Here is a 24,294-nt window from a genome sequence, read left to right as displayed (position 1 = left end):
AGGAGGAGGAGGAGGCGGGGCCGCGAGGGGGGAAGAGCCTCCATTTTGCTCGGCGTCCTGAAGGGAGCAGCTCTTGAAGGGGCTCCCTCGCCCTCCCCTTTGCCTCCCTCGCGTCCTTCGGCCGCGCCGCTCCCACCTCGCCTCCCGATACTCCTCCGCCTCCAGAGAAAGCCGCCGACGCCGCCGGTTTCTTCTCCTCCTACTTCCTCCTCCGCCGGGGGGACGATGGCGGCCGAGAGCCGGGAGGAAAAAGGTACCGCCGGGGGTTTCCTTTCCCCTCAGTCTCTAGGCCGCCCATTGCCATGGCAACCGGGGCTGGGAGGGGGGGCTGTAGCGGGAGGGGGAGGCCAAGGCCCAGGGGATGTGGGGGGGGGGAGAGGCCTGAGGGGCTTAACGAAGGAGGGCGAGGGGCTTTTGGAAGACTTACTGCTGCCTCCTTCTCCCCCCCCCCGGGAAAAGTGGGCAGGGGGGCGGCGGTTTAATTGCCTTGAAATGAAATGTTACTCGCCGTCAGCCTGGGGGGGGGGTCACGTTTGGGAAAGTAGGGCGGCGGGGGGGGGGCGGTAAGGTAAGGGATGGTCGTTTAATAGGCCTTGAAATATTGGTTCTCATCCCTTGGGGGTCATGTTGGGGAAAGGGGGGGGCATAGGTTGGGGGCTGGATGGAAAGGCCACGTTGTTCGTTGCCAGGCTTGGGAAAGCAAGGGGGAGGCGTAGGGTGGGTGGGGGCTGGCGCTTTAAGGGGGCCAAAATGAAATCTTGCTCACCAACATCGTCATTTTGGGGGTATCTTATTTGTTTACTGAATTTATATACCGGTTTTACATTCAAACCGGTTTACTGAATTTATATATTTATTTGTTTACTGAATTTATATACCGGTTTTACATTCAAAATGTAAAACCGCAATATATACCGTATTTTTCGCTCTATAACACGCACCCAACCATAACACGCACATAGTTTTTAGAGGAGGAAAATCTGTAGACATGCCACCCGTAGGCATTCCCTCCATAACACGCACAGACATTTCCCCTTACTTTTTAGGAGGAAAAAAGTGAGTGTTATGGTGCAAAAAATACGGTATATAATCAAAGTAAAAGCAACCCAATAACACACAGACACACAAACCCTTGCAACCACCTTTCCATAGTTAAAACCAGTCTGGAGGCAGCTTACAAGATGATATGTTTTGCGTACACAACTGGATTGAAACAGTTGCCACATAAATCATAACAAGAGCTTTAAAAAAAAAATAGGAAAAAAGTTATATCAGTCGTTGTTGGCATCTGTCTGTCTTCAGAAGACAATGGAGGAGGGCACATTTGGGGTTGAGGTCAAGCTGTTGGATCATTACAGCAACAAACCCGCAACAAAAAGCCGTTGGTCTCAAGTAAGAAACATTTTAAGCTTTCCATTTAAAATTGGTTAAAATAGATAAAACATATAAAAAGTCAAACTGAACAGTTTTTGCGTAAAATCATATTAATATCTAAAAATTAGAACTGATGTTAATAACAGCAACAAACCCCTCCAGCGAAACATTCTAAGCAATGGTGCAGTCTAGCCATTGGTTTCAGGTAAAAAATGTCTGCAGGCTGTTTGTGCTTTAAAATAATGATTTTTTATTTTAAAAAATCAACCTTTTTTTTAAACAGTCTCCTAGTGAGTTTTGGCTGATTGCTTTCATCCTCCTCCCTCACATTCCGTGAATATTAGCTAGCGATCCTAGGCATTAAAATTAAAATGCTGCTGTGTTCAGATAACATCTCAGTAAGACTTATAACTGCCCTGTAAGATGCACCACTTCCGTTTTCCTAATGCAGATGAGATTTTGAGGATGAGAGGATAGTAGAGTACTTAAGACCAGCCAGTAAGTTCTTGGTTGGCCTTACGTTTGAGCCAAAAGTATCTTGGCTATATTATAAAGTTCACACACTTGGCTGCTATGTTGAACTAGCTTTCTGTGTGTGTGTGTGTGTGTGTGTGTGTGTGTGTGTATATATATATATATATATATATATATGCAGGTTTTGGTGTCTTCGGGTGTCTTCCCGTGTAAGAGTCGGGGTGTCTGTGCGACGTTTCGATGAGGTCTCACTCGTCATCTTCAGGCTGGTGCTTTCGGCTTCTTGTTCCAGTAACAAGAAGCCGAAAGCACCAGCCTGAAGATGACGAGTGAGACCTCGTCGAAACGTCGCACAGACACCCCGACTCTTACACGGGAAGACACCCGAAGACACCAAAACCTGCATTCCTGTACCCGTGAAAATCTACGAAAGCATATATATATATATATATATATATATATATATATATATATGTGTGCGCGCATGCACACACACAGCTCTTAGGCAGGGATATTATACTAACCCCTCCACTGATTCAGCTGATGCTGACTAGATTTGTGTGTTTCCCTTCTAGTTGGTGTAAAAGCAAAACAATAAAACAGCTGATCTGTGTTATTCCCGTGTCATGAGATGAAGTACAGCTCTGCAGCGCTTGAAGCTTTTTGTTTGCCTTTGTTAGAGATTAGGTTCATGTTACTGTGCTATTCAGCGTTTATTCAAACTGCATTACAGAATAAGATAAAACAGTGGAGGAAATGTGGCGAGCAAGAAGGTATCTGAGGTTAGAGGTGAAGGCTGCAATTTGAAGCATACAAGATTTGATTTAAATGATGTAAAGTCTGACAGGACCTCTTAGTAAATCTGGGTACCATTGAGCTGCTTACAAATATAGAAGACAGGGTGGACAATAATATGGTGAAGCAGGCTTACCTTACAAGAGGGCTGAACTAATACTTGGATGGTTTTAAAAGCGGATTAGACAAATTAATAGAGGATAAGGCTATGTTCTGCATCCATTTTTGGAGGCTGTGCCTCTGAATGCCAGTTGCTGGGAATAACAAGTGAGGAGAGTCCTGTTGTGAGTTCTGCTATGATAATGGGATTTTCATAGAGTTGGAAGGGACCACAAGGGTCATTTAGTCCAACCCCCTGCAATGCAGGAATCTTTTGCTCAATGCGTGTCTTCAAGCCACGACCCTGAGAATCTCTTGCTCTACTCACTGAGCTGTGCTGGGCTAGGTGGGACTTTTGCCTGATCCAGCCAGTTATTACATTCTTTTGACTATGTTTAACTATGCAGCTTGACCACTGGCATAATTATGTATTGTTTATGTACATACTTGTTTCCTAAAAAGATTAGCTTTAGAAATCCTGTTGAAACAAGAGGGACAGCTTCTATTAAAAGCTTGCTTTTTGCATCTAATAGGAGCAATATGACTGCAGAGCAGTGACTGCAGCAGTTCTGCATTGTGTGTGCTGAAGGGAATTTTAACTTGCATGGCCTGGTTCATGTAGAAATATATTGATGAGTACGAAGCAAACGGAGCGATAGTATATCTACCAGCTGCATACTGGGGCACTATGTATTTAAAGGAGTAGTAAGTATCATGGACGTTCCACCAAAAATTTAGGTATTTGAGGTCTACCACATCTCCATAGCTCTGTTGTTATGTCTTTGCAATTGTATCTAAGAGGCTCCTGTAAGCATGACAAGGAAAGGTCCTGAGCTGGTCATAAGCCATCCTACTTTGGGCCTTTTCCAAAATATAGGTTAGGGTATTGTATGCAGTAATTAATTTTATTGGCAATTACTCTAGTAGATAACAGTTGCTTGTTTAAGATAAACTGCTACAGATTTTTTTATCTAAATGGCACACCAGTAAAATACAGTGGTACCTCGGGTTAAGTACCGTATTTTTTGCACCATAACACTCACTTTTTTCCTCCTAAAAAGTAAGGGGAAATGTCTGTGCGTGTTATGGAGGGAATGCCTACGGGTGGCATGCCTACGGATTTTCCTCCTCTAAAAACTACGTGCGTGTTATGGTCAGGTGTGTGTTATAGAGCGAAAAATACGGTACTTAATTCGTTCCGGAGGTCCGTTCTTAACCAGAAACTGTTCTTATCCTGAAGCACCACTTCAGCTAATGGGGCCTCCTGCTGCCACTGCGCCGCCGGAGTGTGATTTCTGTTCTCATCCTGAAGCAAACTTCTTAACCCGAGGTACTATTTCTGCGTTAGCAGAGTCTGTAACCTGAAGCGTATGTAACCCGAGGTACCACTGTGCACTGTTCAAGAACAGAACCGGTGCTCGGAAAAATTGTTTGGGATGCCCTGTCATCCTAAAAGCATTAGGGTGTTTTAAGAAGAAGAATGTTTACAAACACAAAAACTAGAGCTGTATACTACAAGATGTTTGGTGGTTTAATTAACGAAGTCACCTCCAAAGGATTCTTGGGCTTGGGCAGTCTTCCAATAAGAGACTGTGCTTCCTTGCAGTCCTATGTCAAATGTGTAGATGGTATGCATTGTTAATGAAACACAGTGGTGGCGGGAGATAAATGGAGCTCTGGTTGTTCAGGACTCCAACACTTAAGGGGTGTTTTGCGCAGAAGTCAAGATAGGGCAAGTGCAGATAATGGAAGACAAATGCAATTTGCTCCTAATGTCTCATATCCAGAAGGTTACAGGTCTCTGGCACTAGCTGAACCTTCCAAAGTCATCATCAAAAACAAATTCCTGTGAAGTACGTTAAAATAGGAGTGGTGTTAAGTTAGGTCCAAATTTAAGATTGTTGGCACTTAGACGTGGTGAGTAAACCAAGAATGCCTCAATGCAATGAATTATTTTCAATTTGAAAATACTTTCTCCCCCTCAATAGATCTGAGTTTCAAGAGACCATTGGATTGAGGGTCCCAGCCATACTCCACCCCGAACAGTTGCCATTAGTTGAATATTGTCTGGAGTAGGTTTTAGTCTGTATACCTGTATCATTGAGAAATAATTGAGAAGCTCTTGAAAACCAAAGAGCCCAGAGAAGCCAGACGAAATAAAAAACTGATTTTTCAAGGCAGCTCCATTTTTAATGGAGTTTTGTACACCACTTTAACTGTAGTTGAATCTTTGGAAAGCTCTTTGAACTTGATTGTAGATAATTAAATTTAATAATGTTTCTCTGTAGTTAGTAGTGGCTTTGTACTAGTCTACACATGATTTGTTAAAACAAATCAAAACTGCTCAAGGAGATAGAATTATGAAACAAATTCTTGCTGTGGTTCATCTTAAAGTAAAATGATTGCCGGAAATGGAAATTTCAGGAATTGCAGTCCTTCCTGTTGCATGCCAAGCCACTTTCAACATTGAAGGAAGTTTGAAAAGGTGCTCATGATATGACAGTAGGGGGGGGGGTCTGATTATGTTTTATATTGTTTTTAGATATGCTGTAAGCCGCCCAGAGTGGCTGGGGGAACCCAGCCAGATGGGTGGGGTATAAATAAAATAATTATGATTATAACTCTAAAAACGGAAAAGTAAAAATCTACGTGCACCAGTTGTTGGGATCCTAGTCCATATTTTTACAAGCTTTAATTTACACTTGGCTGCCTGAGAAGAAGCGGTTAGCCAGAAGGGGGAGGTGCCCTCAACTTTTTGACTCCTCCCTTTACACAACTTGTTCTTCAAGAACCATTCCACCTGGCTGTATTTTCAGGAAAGGTGGCCTAGGTACCATATAGTCTGCCCTTATTTGAATCACTGCTCTGTGGCTAATACAGCAAATACTACAGGAAGTCTGGGGCATCCCTGTCAGATTCCCCCAAAATATTACTACTTTTTCTAGTAGTGAATGATGGGTATAAAATCTAGCTCTTTAATATACACAGCTCTAGGATGAATGGCTCCGCAAACCTGTGAAGGATCGCAGTTGTTGTTTTTTTAGGAGGCTGTTCCTTACCTATGAAGTTTCATGAGAGTAAAATCAGTGCAGACACATCCTAGCCTCCATGCCTTCTTTTATAGTCCATGTTTGTCTAATTATGGCCCAGTCTGTGGTCAGGAATAAATCTCAACTGACTGGTGTGAATAAAGGTTGCAGTTAACATATTAATCTAATTGCCATAATTGCATTAAACATTTAAATGTCCTGATTAGGGTCTAAAGCAGGGGTCGGTAAGGTTTACCACGCCTGGGCCGGTTCACTCCAGCGGAGATCCTACCGTGGGCCAGATTTTGCATGCCTGTGATTTCTGGCGTCTGCGCAGATGCGATTTCCAGGGTTGCGGAAGCAAGTCCCCGCGTCGTGCTGCGCTGGTTTAGTGCAGCGCATGGGGACTTGCCACTGAGCGGGCAGCTCAGCTCGGGGGTGGCTGCTGGGTCAGTTAAAACGACCCCCGTGGGCTGCTTGTGGCCCACGGGCCTTAGGTTGCCGACCCCTGGTCTAAAGCAAGCCTATAAGGTTTACCAGGTCAATTGTCCCTTATGTAGTTTAGGGATTAATGCAACTGAAAGATAGATGAGAGGTTTGTCAGTGAATTTGGTTAAACCTGTAGTAGGGAGTTCATCCATATCTTGCTTCTCCCTAATTTAAACAGTTTTGATTGGCAGCTATCCAAATTAGTCTTGTGAAAAACTGACTTGCTATTCAGTTTTCACTCTTAATTTTAGAAAAGCTTGAAATGGGTGGGCAGATGTAAGTGCTGAAAGAAAATGTGTGGGTATTGGATTTTAGTATCACTTTAAACCATTTTAACAGCTCACTTGGTAAGAGCATTGCAGCGGGTTGGACTAGATAGATGATCCTTGTGGTCCCTTCCAACTCTAGAACTTTGTGGTTCTAATTCCACTATTCTAATACCATTAAAGCAAACGGTGAAGCTCTTCTGAATGCCATTTCTTAACCTTGTGCTTTGTTTACAGATGGCGAACTGAATGTTCTGGATGATATATTGACTGATGCACCTGATCATGATGATGAACTGTATAACCCTGACAGTGAGCAAGATAAAAGTGAGAAAAAGGGTATGCTTCTTTACTAGTTGGGTGCCCTTTTGAAAAGGTGGACAGCAAGATCAGCCAACAAGCTTGAGGGCTGCTGCCAGGGTGCACAGAGACTTGTGCCAGCCCACTGGGCAGCCCCTCTTTTTCCTAAGAGTTCTTTGCTCTGCATTACAAATTCCTTTTGAAGTATCCTTATCTCCCTACCACATTTGATTTTTTTTCAAAGGCAATGTGAGCTATTAAAGTAAAATATTGACATCTCTCATATGTGCAAAGAACTTGCTGTGCCGATACCTTGGTTGTAGTTTTCATATCTGAATGTTTTTAAAGGCTTTAAGGTCCTTTGTGGAATATGGCATCCCAAACAAAACAGTACAGTTTGGTAAAAAGCAAGTACTGTCATTGCTTATAAAATATTAACAAGTTGAAATAGTTTTCCTTCCTCAAGCATGTAATCTGGGCTCTTTGGCTATAGAAATACATAGGGAGCTGTCTTTCTCCCGAGGAAGCCAGAAGCAAGGTTCTATTTCAGCTTATTTCCCACGTCAACTTTCCACAGCCCTGGCGCCCTTCACATGCTATTGGAATGAAACTCCCATAATCCCTGACCATTGGCCATACTGGCTGGGCCCAGTTGGAGTTGTGAGTCCAGTAACATTTGGAATGATACTACACTAGGGTTTGGAAGGGCTGTCCTAAGTTGTGTTTTGGTCTTTTAAGTCATTCCAGCCATTGGTCGTCAGTTTTCTCATCTTTAAATAGTGAGAGATACTAGGATTTCCAAGGAGGCAGTTTAGTTAACACAACATCCCGGTTTTAAACCTACTAGCTTTATGTGCTTTGTCTCATTCTAAATGTGAAAAAAGTTTGCTCATCATGTTTTCTGAAGATAGCTTTTTGTTAATGCTATCAAGTAACTATGAAATGCTGATTTCAAAATTTGTTGGTGCTTTTCTAAAAAAAAAAATTCAGGATCCAAAAGGAAAAGCGAGAGGATGGAGACAGCTGAGAGCAAAAAGCAGAAGCCTTCGGTGCATTCCTCGAGGCAGTTGTTACCCAAACCTCCAAGCTCATCCGTTAGCAACAACAAGCGAATAGTGAGCACAAAAGGAAAGCCAGTATTGGAATATAAGAGTGAGGAGTATCAAAGGTCTGATAGGAGCAAGCGCCCAGAAGGTGACAGAAAGATGCGTATGACAAGCAGCAGCTCGAGAGACACCTACAAAGGACAACCTGAGAAGGCATGCATGAGGAAGAGAGATGCTGACAGAAGGGCAAAGTCTTCCACTCCAGATACCTCTGGGGTAAGCAGCGGCTTTTGCAGTCATTAAATGCACCAGTTCTTTAAGGTGCTTGCTCCGAACTCTCTGTGCATCCTGACATGTAAGGTGTTTGTTTTATTCTCATTTAAACAGAGGCTAAGGCATGAGGTGGACAGACAGCCAAGCAGGTCCAGCCACTCCTCAAAAGAAGAGGTGAACTCCGAGGAGTACGGGTCGGATCATGAAACAGGCAGTAGCGGATCCTCTGACCCAGGAAACACAGAGAATGAGGAGGAGGAGGAAGAGGAGGAGGGGATGGAGGAAGAAGAGGAGGAGGAAGACGATGACGGGGAGGAGGAGGAAGAAGTGGAAGAAGAGGGAGATGATGAAGAAGAGGATTATGATCAAGATGAAAGGGATCAGAAGGAGGGAAATGATTACGACACACGAAGCGAAGCTAGTGATTCTGAATCTGAATCTGCATCCTTTACTGATGGGTCAGTCCGATCTGGTTCAGGCTCGGATATATCAGGTAGCTGATATCATTTCTTTCTGCTCTGGGTCTTGTCATATTCAGTTATTTATTTCTAAATCGTACCACAGATGATTGGCTCTGGTGTGTCGGAAGAGCACCACCAGTAAGGATAGCACAGCAGCAAAGTGTTCATTTTTGTCCAAAGGGCTTCCTATGGCCACTGAGAACAGTGCTGGACTAGATGGGTCCTTGGTCGCATCCGGCAGAGCTTTTCCTATGCTGTGGTGCTCATTAGTGTCTCACTAAGCAGTTTCCTTCATAGTTCTGGTCTCTTGGCCAGGGGCTGTAAGGAATGAAAGTGGAAACATAAGATGAGTATTTTGGCGTACTTTACGTTACATTCTTTTAGAGGCCTCTTTCATGGGGATGAGAAAAGATCTTCAAACCAGTGTGTCTCACAGGTTCAACTTACGTTTCAAGATGAATAATTCTATGGACCAGTGTTTGTAATACCAGTCTAGGTTAGCCTTTCTCAGTCTTGGGTCCCTAGATGTTGTTGGACTACAACTCTCATAATCCATAGCCAGCAAGGGATGATGGGAGTGGTAGTCCAACAACATCCAGGAACCCTAAGTTGAGAATGGCTGGTCTGGGTGTATTTCTGTGGTGAAATAATTGATTTTTTAAAAACATTTTTTTAAAAGAGTAGATTAACTGAAGAAACATTAGTGTTTCCAGCAGTATATAAAGCTATTTGGCACATTCTGGTTTAAAAAAACCTGGAAAGAAACAAATCAGAGCAAAGCAGCTGAGGTTTAGCTGAATTTCAAACTTCTAGTCAAATACTTACGTTCTATTAATTTATTATTGTTCACATTTTATTTAAGCGATGTCCTTCCCAACTCTGCCTTTATATTTTGGTGTCCCTACTGTCCGAAGTCTCGTGACAGGGACAGTTCTATTTCAGAAGCTTTGGAATGGTATTGTCAATGTGATGTGGTTGTCGTGTCACATGGCTAGATCATTTGAATAACATGGCAAACACCTCAATCAGCATTGCACCTCATTGGGAGTCTGGCACAGACTCCTTAAGCGAGTCTGTTATCCAGAAGTAGGTTCACATCCATGGTGTGCAGAAGAGGCAAGCATGCATACCTGGCAATGTATAAATCAGGCTTTAGGGAGACGTGTTTGCTGTATTTCTAATAATGTGCATAAACGCTGTGGTCCAAGGGCATGCTGGGGCTCCAATAGGAGGATTGATCTGTACCAGTCAATTCCTTGACTTTGTGAAGACCTCACACTCGTACACACGTGTGCACACCATACCGTATCAGAAACTGCTTTTGCAGTTTCTGTGTGTTTCAAAAGCATTACATTGTATTTCCATGTAATGTGGAATATTACTGTTCAAGGCAAAAAAGTTTAAAGCTCCCTTGACCTCTGCAAAACAACTCCATGGATCTTTGGATCCTGACTAAAGAATGAAGATGAGATGATAGTTCTGAATGTTGAGAGCCAAATGTGCATTTAGCTAATGTAAACTGTATTGACCTTCTTGCAATCATTCCTGATAAAGTTTTTGGTGTCGGCCTTAAAAATACTGCTGTTGCTTGTTTTGATGGTCTTAGATGAGAAAAAGAAGGCGAGAAAAAGAGCTAGAGGCATCTCTCCGATTGTTTTTGATAGAAGTGGAAGCTCTGCGTCAGAGTCATATGCAGGTATTATTATGTTATTGCTTATCTTACTGAAATGATCTGCAGCAAAACCCTTGAACTGCATTTTCCAAAATAAATAGCGGGCCATAGAAACCTATTGGACACGTAGCTAAATAGTGAAAATTGGTATTTTGGCATGTTCTGTGTGAATAATTTGGGGAAGTAGGTTTTCTTGTTATGTTAATGCTATTTTGTTGCTTAAGTGGAATTTTCACTTTTTAAAACTTGGAAGATGATGATTCATTGACTAGTTTTCTGAAGAGAAAACTGGTCCACCAAAACAAACAAACAAACAAAATGAAACAACCCAAAAATCCAAAATAAACCCTCGTGCACATTGAGCAGCATTCTTTGTGTGTGTGTGGGTGCGCGTCAGGAGGAATAATTTGTCATGAATGAAAATAGTATGTGAAAAGGCTGTAGAATTTATATCGTATCTCTATTAAGGCTCAATCTGAACAAATGTACTTTGGCTAAACACAGGTTCAGAAAAGAAGCATGAGAAATTATCATCTTCCGTTCGTGCTGTCCAAAAAGGTATAATTTAAATTCGAATTTTTTAATGCATGCTCCCATTGCAAGCTCTTGTGTCAAGTCTTTGTTAACATACATCAAATGTGGTAATGTTCCGATGTATAGTGGAACTAACTCAAGTGAGCAAATTGTATTGCCTCTCAAATTACTTCTTGCATGCATCTTCATAGTGGCAAATATATATCTTGTTGCTGAATTGGCAAGCAAAGAAGTAATGAAATGGTGCTGTTTGAAAGATAAATTTTCATAGGTTCTTCATTCAAGAATGTATTTTACTCCATTAACCAGGAAGCAAACATATCGGAACATTACTGATGTTGCATTGGCTTTTTACTTGAAATAGCTTATTTTGCTTTCTACGCTTAGCATTGCATGCTATGACACAGATTTCAAGTCTGAAATATGTGGTATTCAGCTACTGACCTGCAGCACAATTCCTCAAAATTTGGTCACATAGCTTCAATATATTAAAATGGAATTTGTGCAGGAGACCAATATAAGCCCCTCTGAAGTGAAGAATAGTTGTACCACAATATAAAAGGGCTTGTCCCACAAAGGGGCTATAAATATGTGTTGTATGTTTACTTAGGAGGTGCAGAGGGAAATGCCAATAAAATTACATTTTGCTTTGTTTCCACCCCCAGACCAAACTAGCAAACTTAAATACGTTCTCCAAGATGCAAGATTTTTTCTTATCAAAAGTAACAACCACGAAAACGTCTCACTTGCCAAAGCTAAGGTATGCCACATTGCGCTTACAGACTACTTTCATTATGAAGCTAAAGCTCTGATTGCAGAATACGGAATAGGGGCAATTGTTCTTTTAATTATCAAGCCTTTGATTAGTTCTCTTACCTCAACCCTGTCACAAAGAAATAGAATTAGTTAGCATCTCACCAGCTGTATCTCTGTTACTTTGAATCTGCTTTGAATCTTGCAGAAAGAAAGGGGAACAACAGATTCTGGGTTAATGCTTTGTTTTTACTGTTTAATGCTTTCCATAATGCTTTGAACTTAATGGATTATGATTTTCCTGGTCCTCCCCAAGCTTTTGTTGGGTATGTGAGCATTTATGAAATACGAAGCTGTATCAATCATACTGGCTTGCCTTTAGTGGTAGTACCTCAGTTAGAGATCTTTCTCACCTGTCCCATCTTTTAACTGGAGATTACAAGGACTGAACCTGGGACCTGGTGCATGTCTAGCCTGTGTTCTAGCACTGAGCTAAGTGCAAGCTGTCCCTGGTGCGTCCATTGAACAGTTTGGGTTTTATAAATTACGTGTCTGCTCATCTCTCTGCAGGGTGTCTGGTCAACCCTCCCAGTCAATGAGAAGAAGCTCAATGCTGCCTTCAGACAAGCAAGGAGTGTTATCTTGATATTTTCTGTGAGAGAGAGTGGGAAATTCCAAGGTAAAGAAGAGGGAATGCCTGCACTCAACATTGACCCAAAGTTGTTTGGGTTATGTCGTCTCATTGCAGTGTTCTGATTCTTTCAGGATTTGCAAGGCTGGCTTCAGAATCCCATCACGGGGGATCTCCCATACACTGGGTGCTACCTGCAGGAATGAGCGCAAAAATGCTGGGAGGCGTATTTAAGATAGATTGGATATGCAGGTAAAAAGGTTAAAATGTGAAATTTCTGGTTCGTAATGTTTGCTTTTGGATATTATGAGTAGGTTCACAAAGTGTATCCTCAAAATAGACATGATTCATTTGCTGGAACAATAGGTTACCACCCATTTGCATAGTCTGGAGATAGTTCGCAGATAGCTCAGTTGGTGGAGCATGAGACTCTTAATCTCAGGGTTGTGGGTTTGATCCCCTCGTTGGGCAAAAGTTTCCTGCATTGCAGAGCATTGGACTAGATTATCCTCACGGTCCCTTCCAACACTATGATTCTAAAAGACTTTCGTCTTAGTGGAAGGAATATTTTTGCCCTACCATGAATAGGGTATATATCTTTTGTCTTTTATTTTTGCCATGCTTCAGAGAGTTTATTAACCATCATCTTCATAGGTGGCAAATTATTGCCTTAAATTCAGTCCTATGGTCTTGCAAGGGTGTGTGTGTGTGTGTGTGAGAGAGAGAGAGAGAGAGAGAGAGAGAAACACACATACACAGACCTGCCATTATTAGCATTCTGTGCTCCCCCAACTGATTATGTAAGCCTCTTGATAGCTGCCTCTAATGCATGGATTTTGAGACATTGAAGTATAGGATGGGAATGGGGAGCCTCTATCTGCTGCAGTAGGATGTCGTCAGAAATTGACACTCAAGATACTGACTTTCAGACTAGTAGTCTATGAAGTTGGGAAACCAGAGGTTGTGCTGCGAAAGATGCATTCTTCACATCCCCAACCCTGTCATTGAAGTCTAGTTTTTTGTTTTGCATTGGTTTTCTCTTGTCTTTGAAAATAATCAAACTTCTCATGAAATACATATTCTATACTATGAATGTCAAGCTTGGTTTTTGTCATCACTTACCTGAAATGTTCAGAATAGTGATGGTTGAGTTTCCCCAAGTCTTAATTTCAAATCGAGAGAGAGAGAAGAGTTTCTCAATCCGTGAAGATAACTTAATCCTTTGAACATCTTCCCAGCATTACTACTGTACTGGAAGTCCACATTTTTTCCAGTAGTGCTTTCATAGTTTACTTCCTAGAAAGTAATAGCAGCATTCTAGGTGTTAAGAACGCTGCCAGAATGTCAAAACAGTGTGGGTGGGTGGGATGCAAAGGCAAGGCTTAAGTTTCCTTCTGGAAGAGAACTTGCAGGGTTGTCATGCTTGCTTCATACTAGGGTGAGCATTATGAACCTAACTCAGTTGGTCTTCCAAGCTGCACTTTGATAATATTTATATCTGCCAGTTCAGAATGCTCATCTTTCTGGTTTTCTGTTTTCTTTTTAATGTTCAAGTTATAGTCCGTAAAAGCATCCTTGTATAAGATTTAATTTAAATGCCAAATACACAAAATGTATTACATGTCACTTATACGTTTAGGCGTGAGTTGCCATTCACGAAATCTGCTCACCTGACCAATCCTTGGAATGAGCATAAGCCAGTAAAGATTGGACGTGATGGACAGGTTTGTCATTTGTGTTAATTATTCCTCTTCAGTATCTTAAGGCCAGTAGTTAAAATTTTGGAATGCATTTGTTCTTATTTTATTTGATAGTTGTCCACATTTGAAAGACAGCCACCATTAATCCGAGCACAAAGAGATCCTAGACCAATGATGAACAGTAACCTCTTAGAAAAAAAGTCACAACAAAATATCTTCTTTTGAAGCATCTTGAAGTGTAGTCCATTCTTTATTAAAGCTACTGTTAGGCTACTTTCTGCCAAAAGCAGCCTTGAATCTAGATGAACTGTGACTCCCACCATTCTCAAGTCTCTAAAATGGGTTCATTGTGAGGGAAGATATATGGGCTTGTTCTCCTGCTATACTAACTGGGAGGGTAGGGTCTTGTGAAAAAGCAGCCCACATAAACTTATGACTTCCTTCACCTTGCATGGGTATTTGCAATCTCAGTGTGCCTTTTAAAAAGATAGCTGTAACACTATTTGGCATGCTGCAAATACAATTTTTGATAGCTAACAAAATAAAGATATGCACTCTTTGTTGCTTCATGGGCAGCATATGTCCTAAAATTCCGTAAAAACAAATTTACCTAATCTATTTGTTTGTGCCGGTGAGCTTTTGATCCATGATTCTGGGCTACACATGTTGGTTGCACAAGGTATGTGATACAACTCTTTCTTACTTACGCTGTAACATTTTTCTAGAAATCCCTCTGTTGGTATTTATAGCTGTTTCTAGTATAACTTTCTTGTAGAAATCAGCAAAAACATGTCATTGGGCGTTATACTTCCTTGTGTCCGTCTGGTTGGCTGCAGAAGCTGTCTTTGGAAAATTTGGATTCATTCAGAGTTCACCTTGTAAAACGAGCGTTTAACTGTTCCAGGAAATTGAGCCTGAATGCGGAACCCAGCTTTGTCTCCTATTCCCTCCCGATGAAAGTATTGACTTGTATCAAGTCATTCATAAAATGCGGCACAAGAGAAGAATGCATTCTCAGCCCCGGTCCAGAGGACGCCCATCCCGCCGAGAGCCACTCCGAGATGTGGGAAGGTTAGAAACGTTCTTTGGACTGATAATAGGCACATGTGTCAGAATTACGTGATGGAGGAATGTGATTCATCAAAAAGCTTTCCCTGCAATCAAGAAGAGAGAAAATCCTCACATCAAGCTGCATGGACGGGTTTGTGGCTTCATTGAGGATTTCACACTGTCCCCTCTCCCCCAGTTGGTCACTTTCAAGAGGAAAACGGGGACTTTTGGCTCATGCAGAAAATACGTTCTTGTAAACCTAGCTTAGACTAGATCTTTGGTCAGATAATGCAGATAATCTGTTCGTGTAGGTAAGCGGATTTATCATGAGCAGGCTAGGTGGAGGAAGAGCAAGTCTGTGTGTTCAAAAAATGTGTTAATATCTTGTAAAAGCCTTTTCTTTCAGGTATATCTCTGGATAAGCCTTGTCAAAATATGGGACTTTTATCAGGATCACTTATAATTTTGCAGAAGATGACCGCCTCATTTTGAGGATAAAAATATTTGTGTTATTTTGCTGTTCAAGAAGAGCGTGTTTGGGACTGTCTCAAATTGTATCACCGTGCTGTGGTTAAGCCCATTACCAAATATTCTCTCACATCTTGCTGAGCTTCTGGAAGCCGTAGGTTCTCTCCAAAGGGGGAGGAAGTGGCCTTGGAGACCCGGCAACAAACCAAAAAGAATGGCTGTTGCTGTGTCTGTGTACACAACCTTTCCAGATGCGGGCAGCACCTGTGGACTTAAGAGTGGTTTTAGAGGATCGCCACGATTATTGATCACTGCTCTATGAACTTGCCAACATTCCCCAGAAAAGAGGGGTATATCTTGTTACAGAATTGGAGAAGTCTTTGCAAAGGACTGATATAAGCCCTTCTATCCATCACGATTCCCTGACCCCCTGTGTAGCCACTTTGCTTTCTGATAAATCTAAAGCCTTTCCGCTAAAGACTGTAGTTTGGGCTGAAACCTTTTTCGGTTGCAGTTTCCTGTTTGTGGAAACGTCCTGTGGTAGGTAACAGATATCCAACGAGTCCCCATATCCTTGCTGTTTAAAAAAAAAAAAAAAGGACACCGTAACCTGTAGGTAGGAGGAATCCTGGCAGCATCCCCCTTTCTTTGGGCATAAGAGGACTGAGCAGCGATGGCTTTTGAAGTTAAGCCCGAGAGGTTTCCAGTGCAATAAAGTATTTACGATTGAAGGTTTTGCAATGGACTGCAAACTATACATTATAACACCACCACACCTTCTCAAGCCTGCCAGGGCCTCCATTTATTTATGTGGCTTTCAGCTTAAAGTCAGTAGTTGGACTGCTATATGAACTGTTACTATCATATATTATACCGGTCGTAAGTGCACACTCAAACTACAAGAAAGCGGTATGTTTATTCTTTACACCAGCTCTTTTTTTTCTAAATCTATTTCTGCTGTACATACAGTTGCTTTGTTTGCTCAGAATTGTGATACTTGCTTTTAAAATGGTAATGCAGTATACTTTAATGGTAGTTGGGGAGGAGGGAGGGGTAATTGCCTTTGGCCTGTATAATTGTTTCACCTTTTGATGGTGTATTTGAAGGGCTTTTTTTTGGGGGGGGGGCATTCGGTGACCTGCTGGTGGTGAGCAAAGGAGAAGCCCAGGCTGGCAGCTGCAAAATACCTTCTTCGGAAAGCACAACCATTTCAGCCAGTAATAAGAATTTTGAATAATCTCTTAGCTCTAATCTCGAGAACATAGGAATAGGCCATATTGTAAAAGATCGTTCCTGGCTACTAATCTTTGTATGTAAAGCGGGGGCGGGGGGGGGAGAGAGAGGTGGGTCCGAATGATATCAGTCCAAGTGAGGCAGAGTATTTAGAGGTTTGGAACACGTCCGTAAGATGCGTCCAAATTGTGTGGCTCTGTGCTTGTAGGGCGAGCATCAATATAGCAATTGGACAAGTTGCAAGTAGGGTTAAATTAGGTTTATGGCTACAGTTCTGTGTGTAATGGGGAGTAAGCCCTAAAGAAATAGGTTGGAATTAAGAGGTATGGCTGGGTCAAGTATTTCAGGTTCTTTGCAACCATAAAATGCCAGTTAAGCATATTTACATCGACACAAGAAAGGATTGAGCGGTGAATTTGGTAAGGCTCACACAGCTGCCTGGGACTTCAGAAACCTCCCAGAAAGTCGTCCTGGGTTACCTCCTGTTCCTTCTGAAGGTATTTACTTTAAGGTTGCTCCAAACAATTGTTTAATTATTGTCTAATTTATGTAGGCGTCGACCAGAGGATTATGATATTCATAACAGCAGAAAGAAACCAAGGATTGATTATCCCCCTGAGTTTCACCAAAGACAAGGTTAATATCTCGTTATGCAAATACATTTGCACAAACGTACAGATTTGTGTATTAACAATCTTGAATTTGTGTAGAATGTGAAGGTTCAAATAAAGCTTTGAGGGTGCATAGGGGTCTTCAGGGCTCTAGTTAAAGCTCATTTTGAATAGGAAGACTTAACGGAACGTGGGGGATCGTGGTGCCCTTCTTGGAACATGGTGGGGGACCTAGCTTAGAGCAGAGACAAAAATGTTATAAATGTCCTTACTTCTATTATATGAGTGAATATGTAGGTATGTCTTAATCTCCTCAAAACAGGCTACATTGTACTTTTGTTGATGTTTAGATTAAATCTTGGCATCAAGCTAAAATGACCAGATTTAACATTCTTTATCCAATAGCTAGATAATTACTGGAGTCTTCTCTATTCTGCTATAAAGAAAAACTCGATACATTTTAAAGCTCCTTACACAAATTGTTGAAGCCACCATTGGGAACAGCAGAATTCCCTTTCCTTGTTCTCTTTGCCAAGGCAGGTGCATGCTGGTGGGAAAGATGCTAATTTCTGTTTATGTATTGCTATAGCGGTAAATATGATATATAATGCTGCTTGGTTTCAAACAGGCTATATAAAGGATCCCAGATACCAAGATGCAGACAGGTAAGAGATGCTTTAGTCTTTGTTCATTTTGTGCTGCGGTAACTTAGCACTGTGTTTAAATCCACAAATCTCATTCCCAACAGACGATTTTCAGGAGTGCGGAGAGACGTCTTTCTAAATGGGGTAAGCGTCTGCCTTTTCGTGTGCTGTAGCTGCAAGTGCTTTAATGCTGCCTGTGTTTATGACGTTCCCTGTATGTGTTTATTTTCCAGTCCTACAATGATTATGTGAGAGAATTCCACAGCATGGGTCCGCCGCCACCCTGGCAAGGAATGGTTTGTATTTTTAAACGCACTTTACTTTTGACCATGCATTTGATTGAATGCATTCCTTAGAGTAATGATGATAAGGGTAGTTTCCATTTTTTTTATTTTATGAACTTCCTTAGGGGTCCAAAAATGACAAGCGATTCCTGCTGAATCAGACCAAACCCCATCTAGTCCAGTATTCCGTTCTCATGGCGTCCAACCGCATACCACTAGGAAACCCTGCAAGCCAGGATATAAGCGTAGAGTCGTGCTCTTAAATCCATGCAAGAAAGATTTGCTACGTATAAAAGGAGCGCAGGTGGAAAAGAGCAGGCAGTATGAAAGAATGATATTGGGGGGCTACCAAAGTTGTAGCAAAACAAGGCCATAGAAAAAAAGAGGGAAATCTGCAAGCCTTATACTGTTGAAGTACAATTGGGGGGGAGGGACACGGGTGGCGCTGTGGGTTAAACCACAGAGTCTAGGGCTTACCGATCAGAAGGTCGGCGGTTTGAATCCCTGCGACGGGGTGAGCTCCCATTGCTCAGTCCCTGCTCCTGCCAACCTAGCAGTTCAAAAGCACTTCAAAGTACAAGTAGCTAAATAGGTACCACTCTGGCGGGAAGGTAAATGGCGTTTCCATGCGCTGCTCTGGTTCGCCAGAAGCGGCTTAGTCATGCTGGCCACATGGCCTGGAAGCTGTACGCTGGCTCCTTCGGCCAATAAAGCGAGATGAGCGCTGCAACCCCAGAGTCAATCATGACTGGACCTAATGGTCAGGGGTCCCTTTACCTTTACTTACAATTGGGAGGGGCACAAACCAAAGGAGGCTAAAAGATGACTTGGCATACCCAATAGCTGACCTCTTCAAAAGGAAAATTGAATCTTGTGGGGAAGCTGCACCTAGAATGCAGACTGGAGTGGTCTGTTTGGGGTGCGTGGAACCCAGGGCAGGCAAGATTTCTTTAGGAAGGATGATATACCACAGCAGGCCCCACTTGTAAAGTACACTTAGATAGTATCCAGGTAAATGAACCATTCAATGTCACAAGTTCCCAAACTGTTGCAGTGTGTCTGGATTTGTTGTTGCAGATGGAAGACCGCACAACCATACAACATCTAGCACAGGGTTACAGTGCATAGCTGTCAACGTTTCCCTTTTTTAAAGGGAAATTCCCTTATTCTGAATAGGATTTCCCTTAAAAAAGGGGGAAGGTTGACAGCTATGTTACAGTGGCTACAACAGGCAGAAAAATCATTAATTGGTCGCCAAAACCCTCAGCGATTTTCAAGTGGTCCATGACAGGAGAGTTTGTAAACTGCTGATCTATGTAATAACATTGAATTTCAATGTTCTGGATGGGTTTGGTATCAAGACACTTGTGTCAAACTACAATATCTGTTCAGCTCCAGCCTCCCACCTGCTTTTGCAATCAGTTCAAAGCAAATGTATGCATATAGATTTTGACTGTAACATTAAGAGCATGTTTTTGGCATTGTGATAATCCTCACCCCATTCATCCACCCTAGGCCCACAGTGGCGTGGTGAATATCCCCACTGCCAGTTTAATTCTGCACAAGGTACGGGCGCCCCTTCCACACGGAGAATCGTGTGCATAGTATGTTTTTACCTATACAAATTACACTGTTCAGTCGCTGCAGCCTCCTCCTGTGTCTGGTTGTGGAAATGTGGGGTTAAGTGTACAGTTTGGGCTAGTTTTTAACCACTATAAGGTTCCAAACTCGGAAGTGCCATTGAATCTTTGAAGCACTTTCTTATTACAGTTGCATTTGAGTGTTCATTGATGCCGATTGTGTTCTAAGAAGGAGAAATTTAAGCGAATAACACCATTTTCTTTTTAGCCTCCTTACCCGGGTATGGAACAGCCTCCCCACCATCCTTACTACCAGCACCATGCTCCTCCACCACAAGCTCACCCTCCTTACTCAGGGCACCATCCCATTCCACACGATGCACGATACAGGGATAAGCGGGTGGTAAGTATGCCCAGAAGGGCTGGTACCATGCCAGTTAAGGGTCATGGGCAGATCTTACGCTGTCAAGAGACCTTTATACAGTCTTGAGTGTCAGGCCTCTACGTTCATTGAAACTTTCAGTGCGTGTTCTGTCCCAGCCTTCAAAGAGCACATTTTAAAGCTGCCACTTGTGCCAAACTAAATAGTAGAATGCAAGCACACGAGACTGGAGAGCAAAACCTATGATGTTGTTTTACAAAGTTGTTCCTTTTGCACATGCCCATCATCGACCCCTTTGCATATTTTTGCATATGCTCCCAAGTTAGTTTGAGCCTTGAGAGTCTCAGTTGTTGAAGACTTGGAAGAAGTATTGTATGTGGTCTGAGTTTCCCCTTTCAAAAGAGAAACTACGCTCCAGGTGCATGTTTAATCCAGATACAGTGGTACCTAGGTTCTCAAACGTCTCCCTTGACAAACGTTTCGGAACTCGAACCGTCTTCCGTAACGGATTACATTCGAGAACCGAAGTACCACTGTATTTGAATGCAAAGCCCGTTTTCATTTGTTTTGATCCTTCTTTTAAAGGTTAGCATAAGGAATGTTAAAAAGGGACGCAGGTGGCGCTGTGGGTTAAACCACAGAGCCTAGGACTTGCCGATCCGAAGGTCGGTGGTTCGAATCCCCGCGACGGGGTGAGCTCCTGTTGCTCAGTCCCTGCTCCTCCCAACCTAGCAGTTCGAAAGCACATCAAAGTGCAAGTAGATAAATAGGTACCGCTCCGGCGGGGAGGTAAACGCCGTTTCCGTGCACTGCTCTGGTTCGCCAGAAGCAGCTTAGTCATGCTGGCATGTGACCCGGAAGGTGTACGCTGGCTCCCTGGGCCAATAAAGCGAGATGAGCGCCGCAACTCCAGAGTCGGCCACGACTGGACCTGATGGTCAGGGGTCCCTTTACCTTTATAAGGAATGTTGGAGGCTTGAGGCCTCCAGGTCCATAATAACATCAGAGCACTGGTGGGTCACTCCAAAGGTCTGTCTAGGCCAGCAACCTGCTTATCACAGTGCCCAACCAGATGCCCATGAAAAGCCCTTAAGCAGCATTTGAGGGCAATACCCTGTCCTGCAGCATTACCTGGTGACTGGCCTTCAAGAGGCATGCCACCCCCGCTCCTGGAGGCATCATAAAGCGATAGTGACCAGCAGCCTTACCTGTGCTTTGTAGCTTTTCAAAATTAGGTGATCTATAAAAACATTTCTGTCTCCCACAGCATGATTATGACATGAGAGTAGATGACTTTCTACGTCGGACACAAGCAGTTGTCAGCGGCCGAAGAAGCAGACCCCGAGAACGAGAGCGGGATCGTGAGAGGGATCGGCCCCGGGATACCAGAAGGGACAGAGACCGGGATCGGGGCAGGGAGAGGGAGAGGGAGAGGATATGCGATCGGGACAGAGACAGAGGAGAAAGAGGAAGATATAGAAGATAATGCATTGCGGAACTGCAGTCACTTAAAGCAAAGGCTTGTATATTTGTGTGTTTACAGGTAGTAAACTTCTATTTTCCTCTGTCTACCTACTTTATTGTGTAGAAGGATTTATAATTGACCCTCTTTGTTCTGAGCATGCAGTAAGCTGTGAACTGGAAAATCCCCATCGGCTAAACAAAAAGACAAAAAACATGCAAACTTGACCCTTGAGCTGGTGACTTTCATTTGAGCAGTTTCGAAAAAGTTTAAAGAAGGTAGATTAATGATCCCTATGTGTTTATCTTAACTGTAATTTAATCATCTGTTTGTTTGAATACCAGTTGACAACTGCCATAATATTTTTGCTTTTGTTTCCTTCCATGTAGTTTTTTACATGATTCTGTGGGGGGAAATGCTGCTATCAGGTATGCAAATACTGGGTGTGATGGTTTGGCTGTATGTCCGTGTTGAAACAGCCACGTCTTGGTTTTTCTGGTTGTTCCTTTTTTATGGAAAAAAAGAACCTCTGTAAGAGTCAAGCTTGTTCAATAATGAAAGCAATATTAAGATGACAATATTGATATCTAATTTTTAACCTTTTAAACAGCTTTCCTGTGTTCTGCTGGCATTTTGGTTAATGCTATTGTTTGTTCGCCTCTCCCACTTCCATATTACACCACCACCACCCCCGAAAAAAATGTCCATATTGTTTGGAATGTCCACCATGTGTGTGTGTGTGTGAGCACAAAATCTTGCTGTATTCTACATTGCTACCATTTTTTTTATAATAAATTGGTAACAGTCAACTTTCATGGATGTGCATGCTTCTGATGAGTTGTTTTGTTTCGTTTTTTTGGGGGGGGTGGAGCAAAAAAGCCTCAATCCGAAAATGTCACTTCTGGCTCAATAGATCCCTTACCTATTACTGGTGCGGCAAAAAGCAGTTTTAGTATGTTTTAAGTTACATCCTAACTCCAGATGGGGCAGTGGTGAGCCCCATCTCTCCCTCCCCTGACCTGACAAAGTGCCTCACATGGACTGAAATTGCACTCTCTGAGCCTCTTCAATATACTATATATCTGTGATGGACAAAAGAATTCCTGGAAAGTAGAAAGCTTGAGACACATTGACTTAGGAAAATGGATAAAATTAATTGTGGAGTAAGAGATTGGGGGCGGTGAGTGAGGTGTTATGCATCACAGAGACGTGTGTTCATAATGCAAAAGCTGGACAGGGGCAAGGTTTCAGAGGTAGCAAAACCTCCATCTGGGGAACAAGAAGTCCACTGTGGTCAGAGCAGGGTTTGGGTTTAGAGTTCTGGGCAGAGAGGCAGCATCACAGTGAGATGATGGCTGGGACAGAGAGCTGTCTTGTTTATGCAAAGCAAAAGCTAGGATGATCTAGTGGCAGTGACAAAGGTGGTGTGATGGAATTCTGTGCCATGAAAAGCTGAATTATATGTACAGCCATCTTTGGCCTCGCTCCTATTTTTCTAGTCATGGTAAGGGTCAAACAGCTAATCGGGCACCGAAACTTGAACTGCAAGCATTGCAAATCTGAGGTTTTACTAGACATTTCCAAGCATACTGTTGCTGTCATAAAGGCGAAAGTTGCATATATAGATATATAAATCGCTATGATCCTGAGGAAACTGAATTCTACAATATCATTTATTCCAGTCCTGAATTGAAGTATGCGTGCAGCTCTATCACAATGGGGGGGGGAATTATTCTTAAGAATTACAATATTAATAATCTCAGCAGATGTGCAATTAGACACATTTTTCCTGGATCACTGTGTCATTATTAGAATGGCTTCGGTGCGGACTATCCATCATGTGGGACTTAAACATTAAATTTTGCATTTTTAGTCCATTGATTCCAAGCAGATTCAGGCATGACTAGCGTCTGTTGGATCGTATCGATTGTGCACGTGCTGTACTCCAGCAGCAGGTGACAAATGTCCACAGGAAACCTTAACTGCTATGTTTCAGAACTGAACGGTTCTCAATCTTGAAAAGGACCACGTTGTTTATGCGATTTCCCACTTTAGCAACACTTAGATGTATATTTTGAGAGATTCATAGTGAGTGTCACTGCCTCCAAATAAAAAGGTTCTGTGCTACGTTGCTAGTTGTGGAGTTTACAGAATAAGCTCAGTTCAAAACAAAAACTAGCGATCTCGAAGTGTGAACCATCATCAATACATACATTACTCACTCAGGTGCTGAATGGAGCAGAGTTAAGATTGGCTTGCTTGTACATCCGTTGGAGTTGAAAAGTGTGGCAAAAAAATTAGAAGTTTTAGGTGCAGTTTTCATAAAGGGGGGTATTCGCACGCCAAGTCATGAGCATGCTGAATTATGCAGGCCACACAATGATGATCGAGTCCCAGGGGTAAGTTACTCTGTTTTTGTTTTCCTAAGGACCCTGCCACATTTCCGACAACAAAATGAGCAGCATTTAACAGCAATGAATATGAAAACTGCCATGCAACCGATCAAGAAGGCAATGACGTCCAGGGAGTGATATTGGTACCAGGTCAAGTGATGGGCAGCTGCTCTCAAGTGCTTGGCACCTTTGTGGCGCATGACAAACTCTATCCAAAAGACAGCCCGGTCCAGCGGCTTTATCGGTTGGTCATGGTGGATCTGTGACAGTCTCATTGCATTTTCCTTATAT

At 42.5% G+C, this 24,294-nt stretch overlaps 2 protein-coding genes across 7 annotated transcripts in view; one reads left to right on the top strand and one right to left on the bottom strand.

Moving 5' to 3' along the window:
• On the top strand, positions 1-22,425 carry YTHDC1 (YTH N6-methyladenosine RNA binding protein C1). Of its 3 annotated transcripts, none has more exons than XM_082194855.1 (17): positions 1-253; positions 6,764-6,853; positions 7,817-8,148; positions 8,260-8,638; positions 10,213-10,302; positions 10,783-10,836; positions 11,478-11,572; positions 12,136-12,244; positions 12,331-12,448; positions 13,836-13,920; positions 14,801-14,967; positions 17,201-17,283; positions 17,887-17,923; positions 18,007-18,046; positions 18,136-18,198; positions 20,035-20,169; positions 21,416-22,425. In XM_082194855.1, exons 1-17 carry the CDS (start codon positions 226-228, stop codon positions 21,632-21,634), a joined length of 2,124 nt encoding a protein of 707 aa, XP_082050981.1. In that variant the 5' UTR covers positions 1-225; the 3' UTR covers positions 21,635-22,425. The 3 variants fall into 3 exon arrangements, with proteins under 3 accessions (XP_082050981.1, XP_082050980.1, XP_082050982.1); XM_082194854.1 differs by having other exon boundaries at positions 6,764-6,865; XM_082194856.1 differs by lacking the exon at positions 10,783-10,836 and having other exon boundaries at positions 6,764-6,865.
• The window catches only part of LOC309516244 (UDP-glucuronosyltransferase 2A2-like), a 30,722-nt gene continuing 28,528 nt past the window's right edge, over positions 22,101-24,294 (bottom strand). For all 4 annotated transcript variants that reach the window (XM_082194936.1, XM_082194934.1, XM_082194935.1 and 1 more), the window contains exon 6: positions 22,101-24,294. In XM_082194936.1, the coding sequence (XP_082051062.1) occupies positions 24,015-24,294 (280 nt within the window). In that variant the 3' untranslated portion in view covers positions 22,101-24,014.

The sequence above is a fragment of the Podarcis vaucheri genome, assembly GCF_965113315.1.
Source record: "Podarcis vaucheri genome assembly, chromosome: 13".
Lineage (NCBI taxonomy): Eukaryota > Metazoa > Chordata > Lepidosauria > Squamata > Lacertidae > Podarcis > Podarcis vaucheri.
Note: the sequence above shows the minus strand (reverse complement) of the source record. Positions and strands in the feature narration are given on the sequence as shown.

Bases quoted from the DNA above. Each gene is read 5' to 3' on its own strand.
- YTHDC1 (XM_082194854.1), top strand. From the start codon at position 226: ATGGCGGCCGAGAGCCGGGAGGAAAAAG. The intron at 13,921-14,800 runs GTTTGTCATTTG...TAACTGTTCCAG, and splicing joins AGATTGGACGTGATGGACAG to GAAATTGAGCCTGAATGCGG. The intron at 18,199-20,034 runs GTTTGTATTTTT...TTTTCTTTTTAG, and splicing joins CGCCACCCTGGCAAGGAATG to CCTCCTTACCCGGGTATGGA.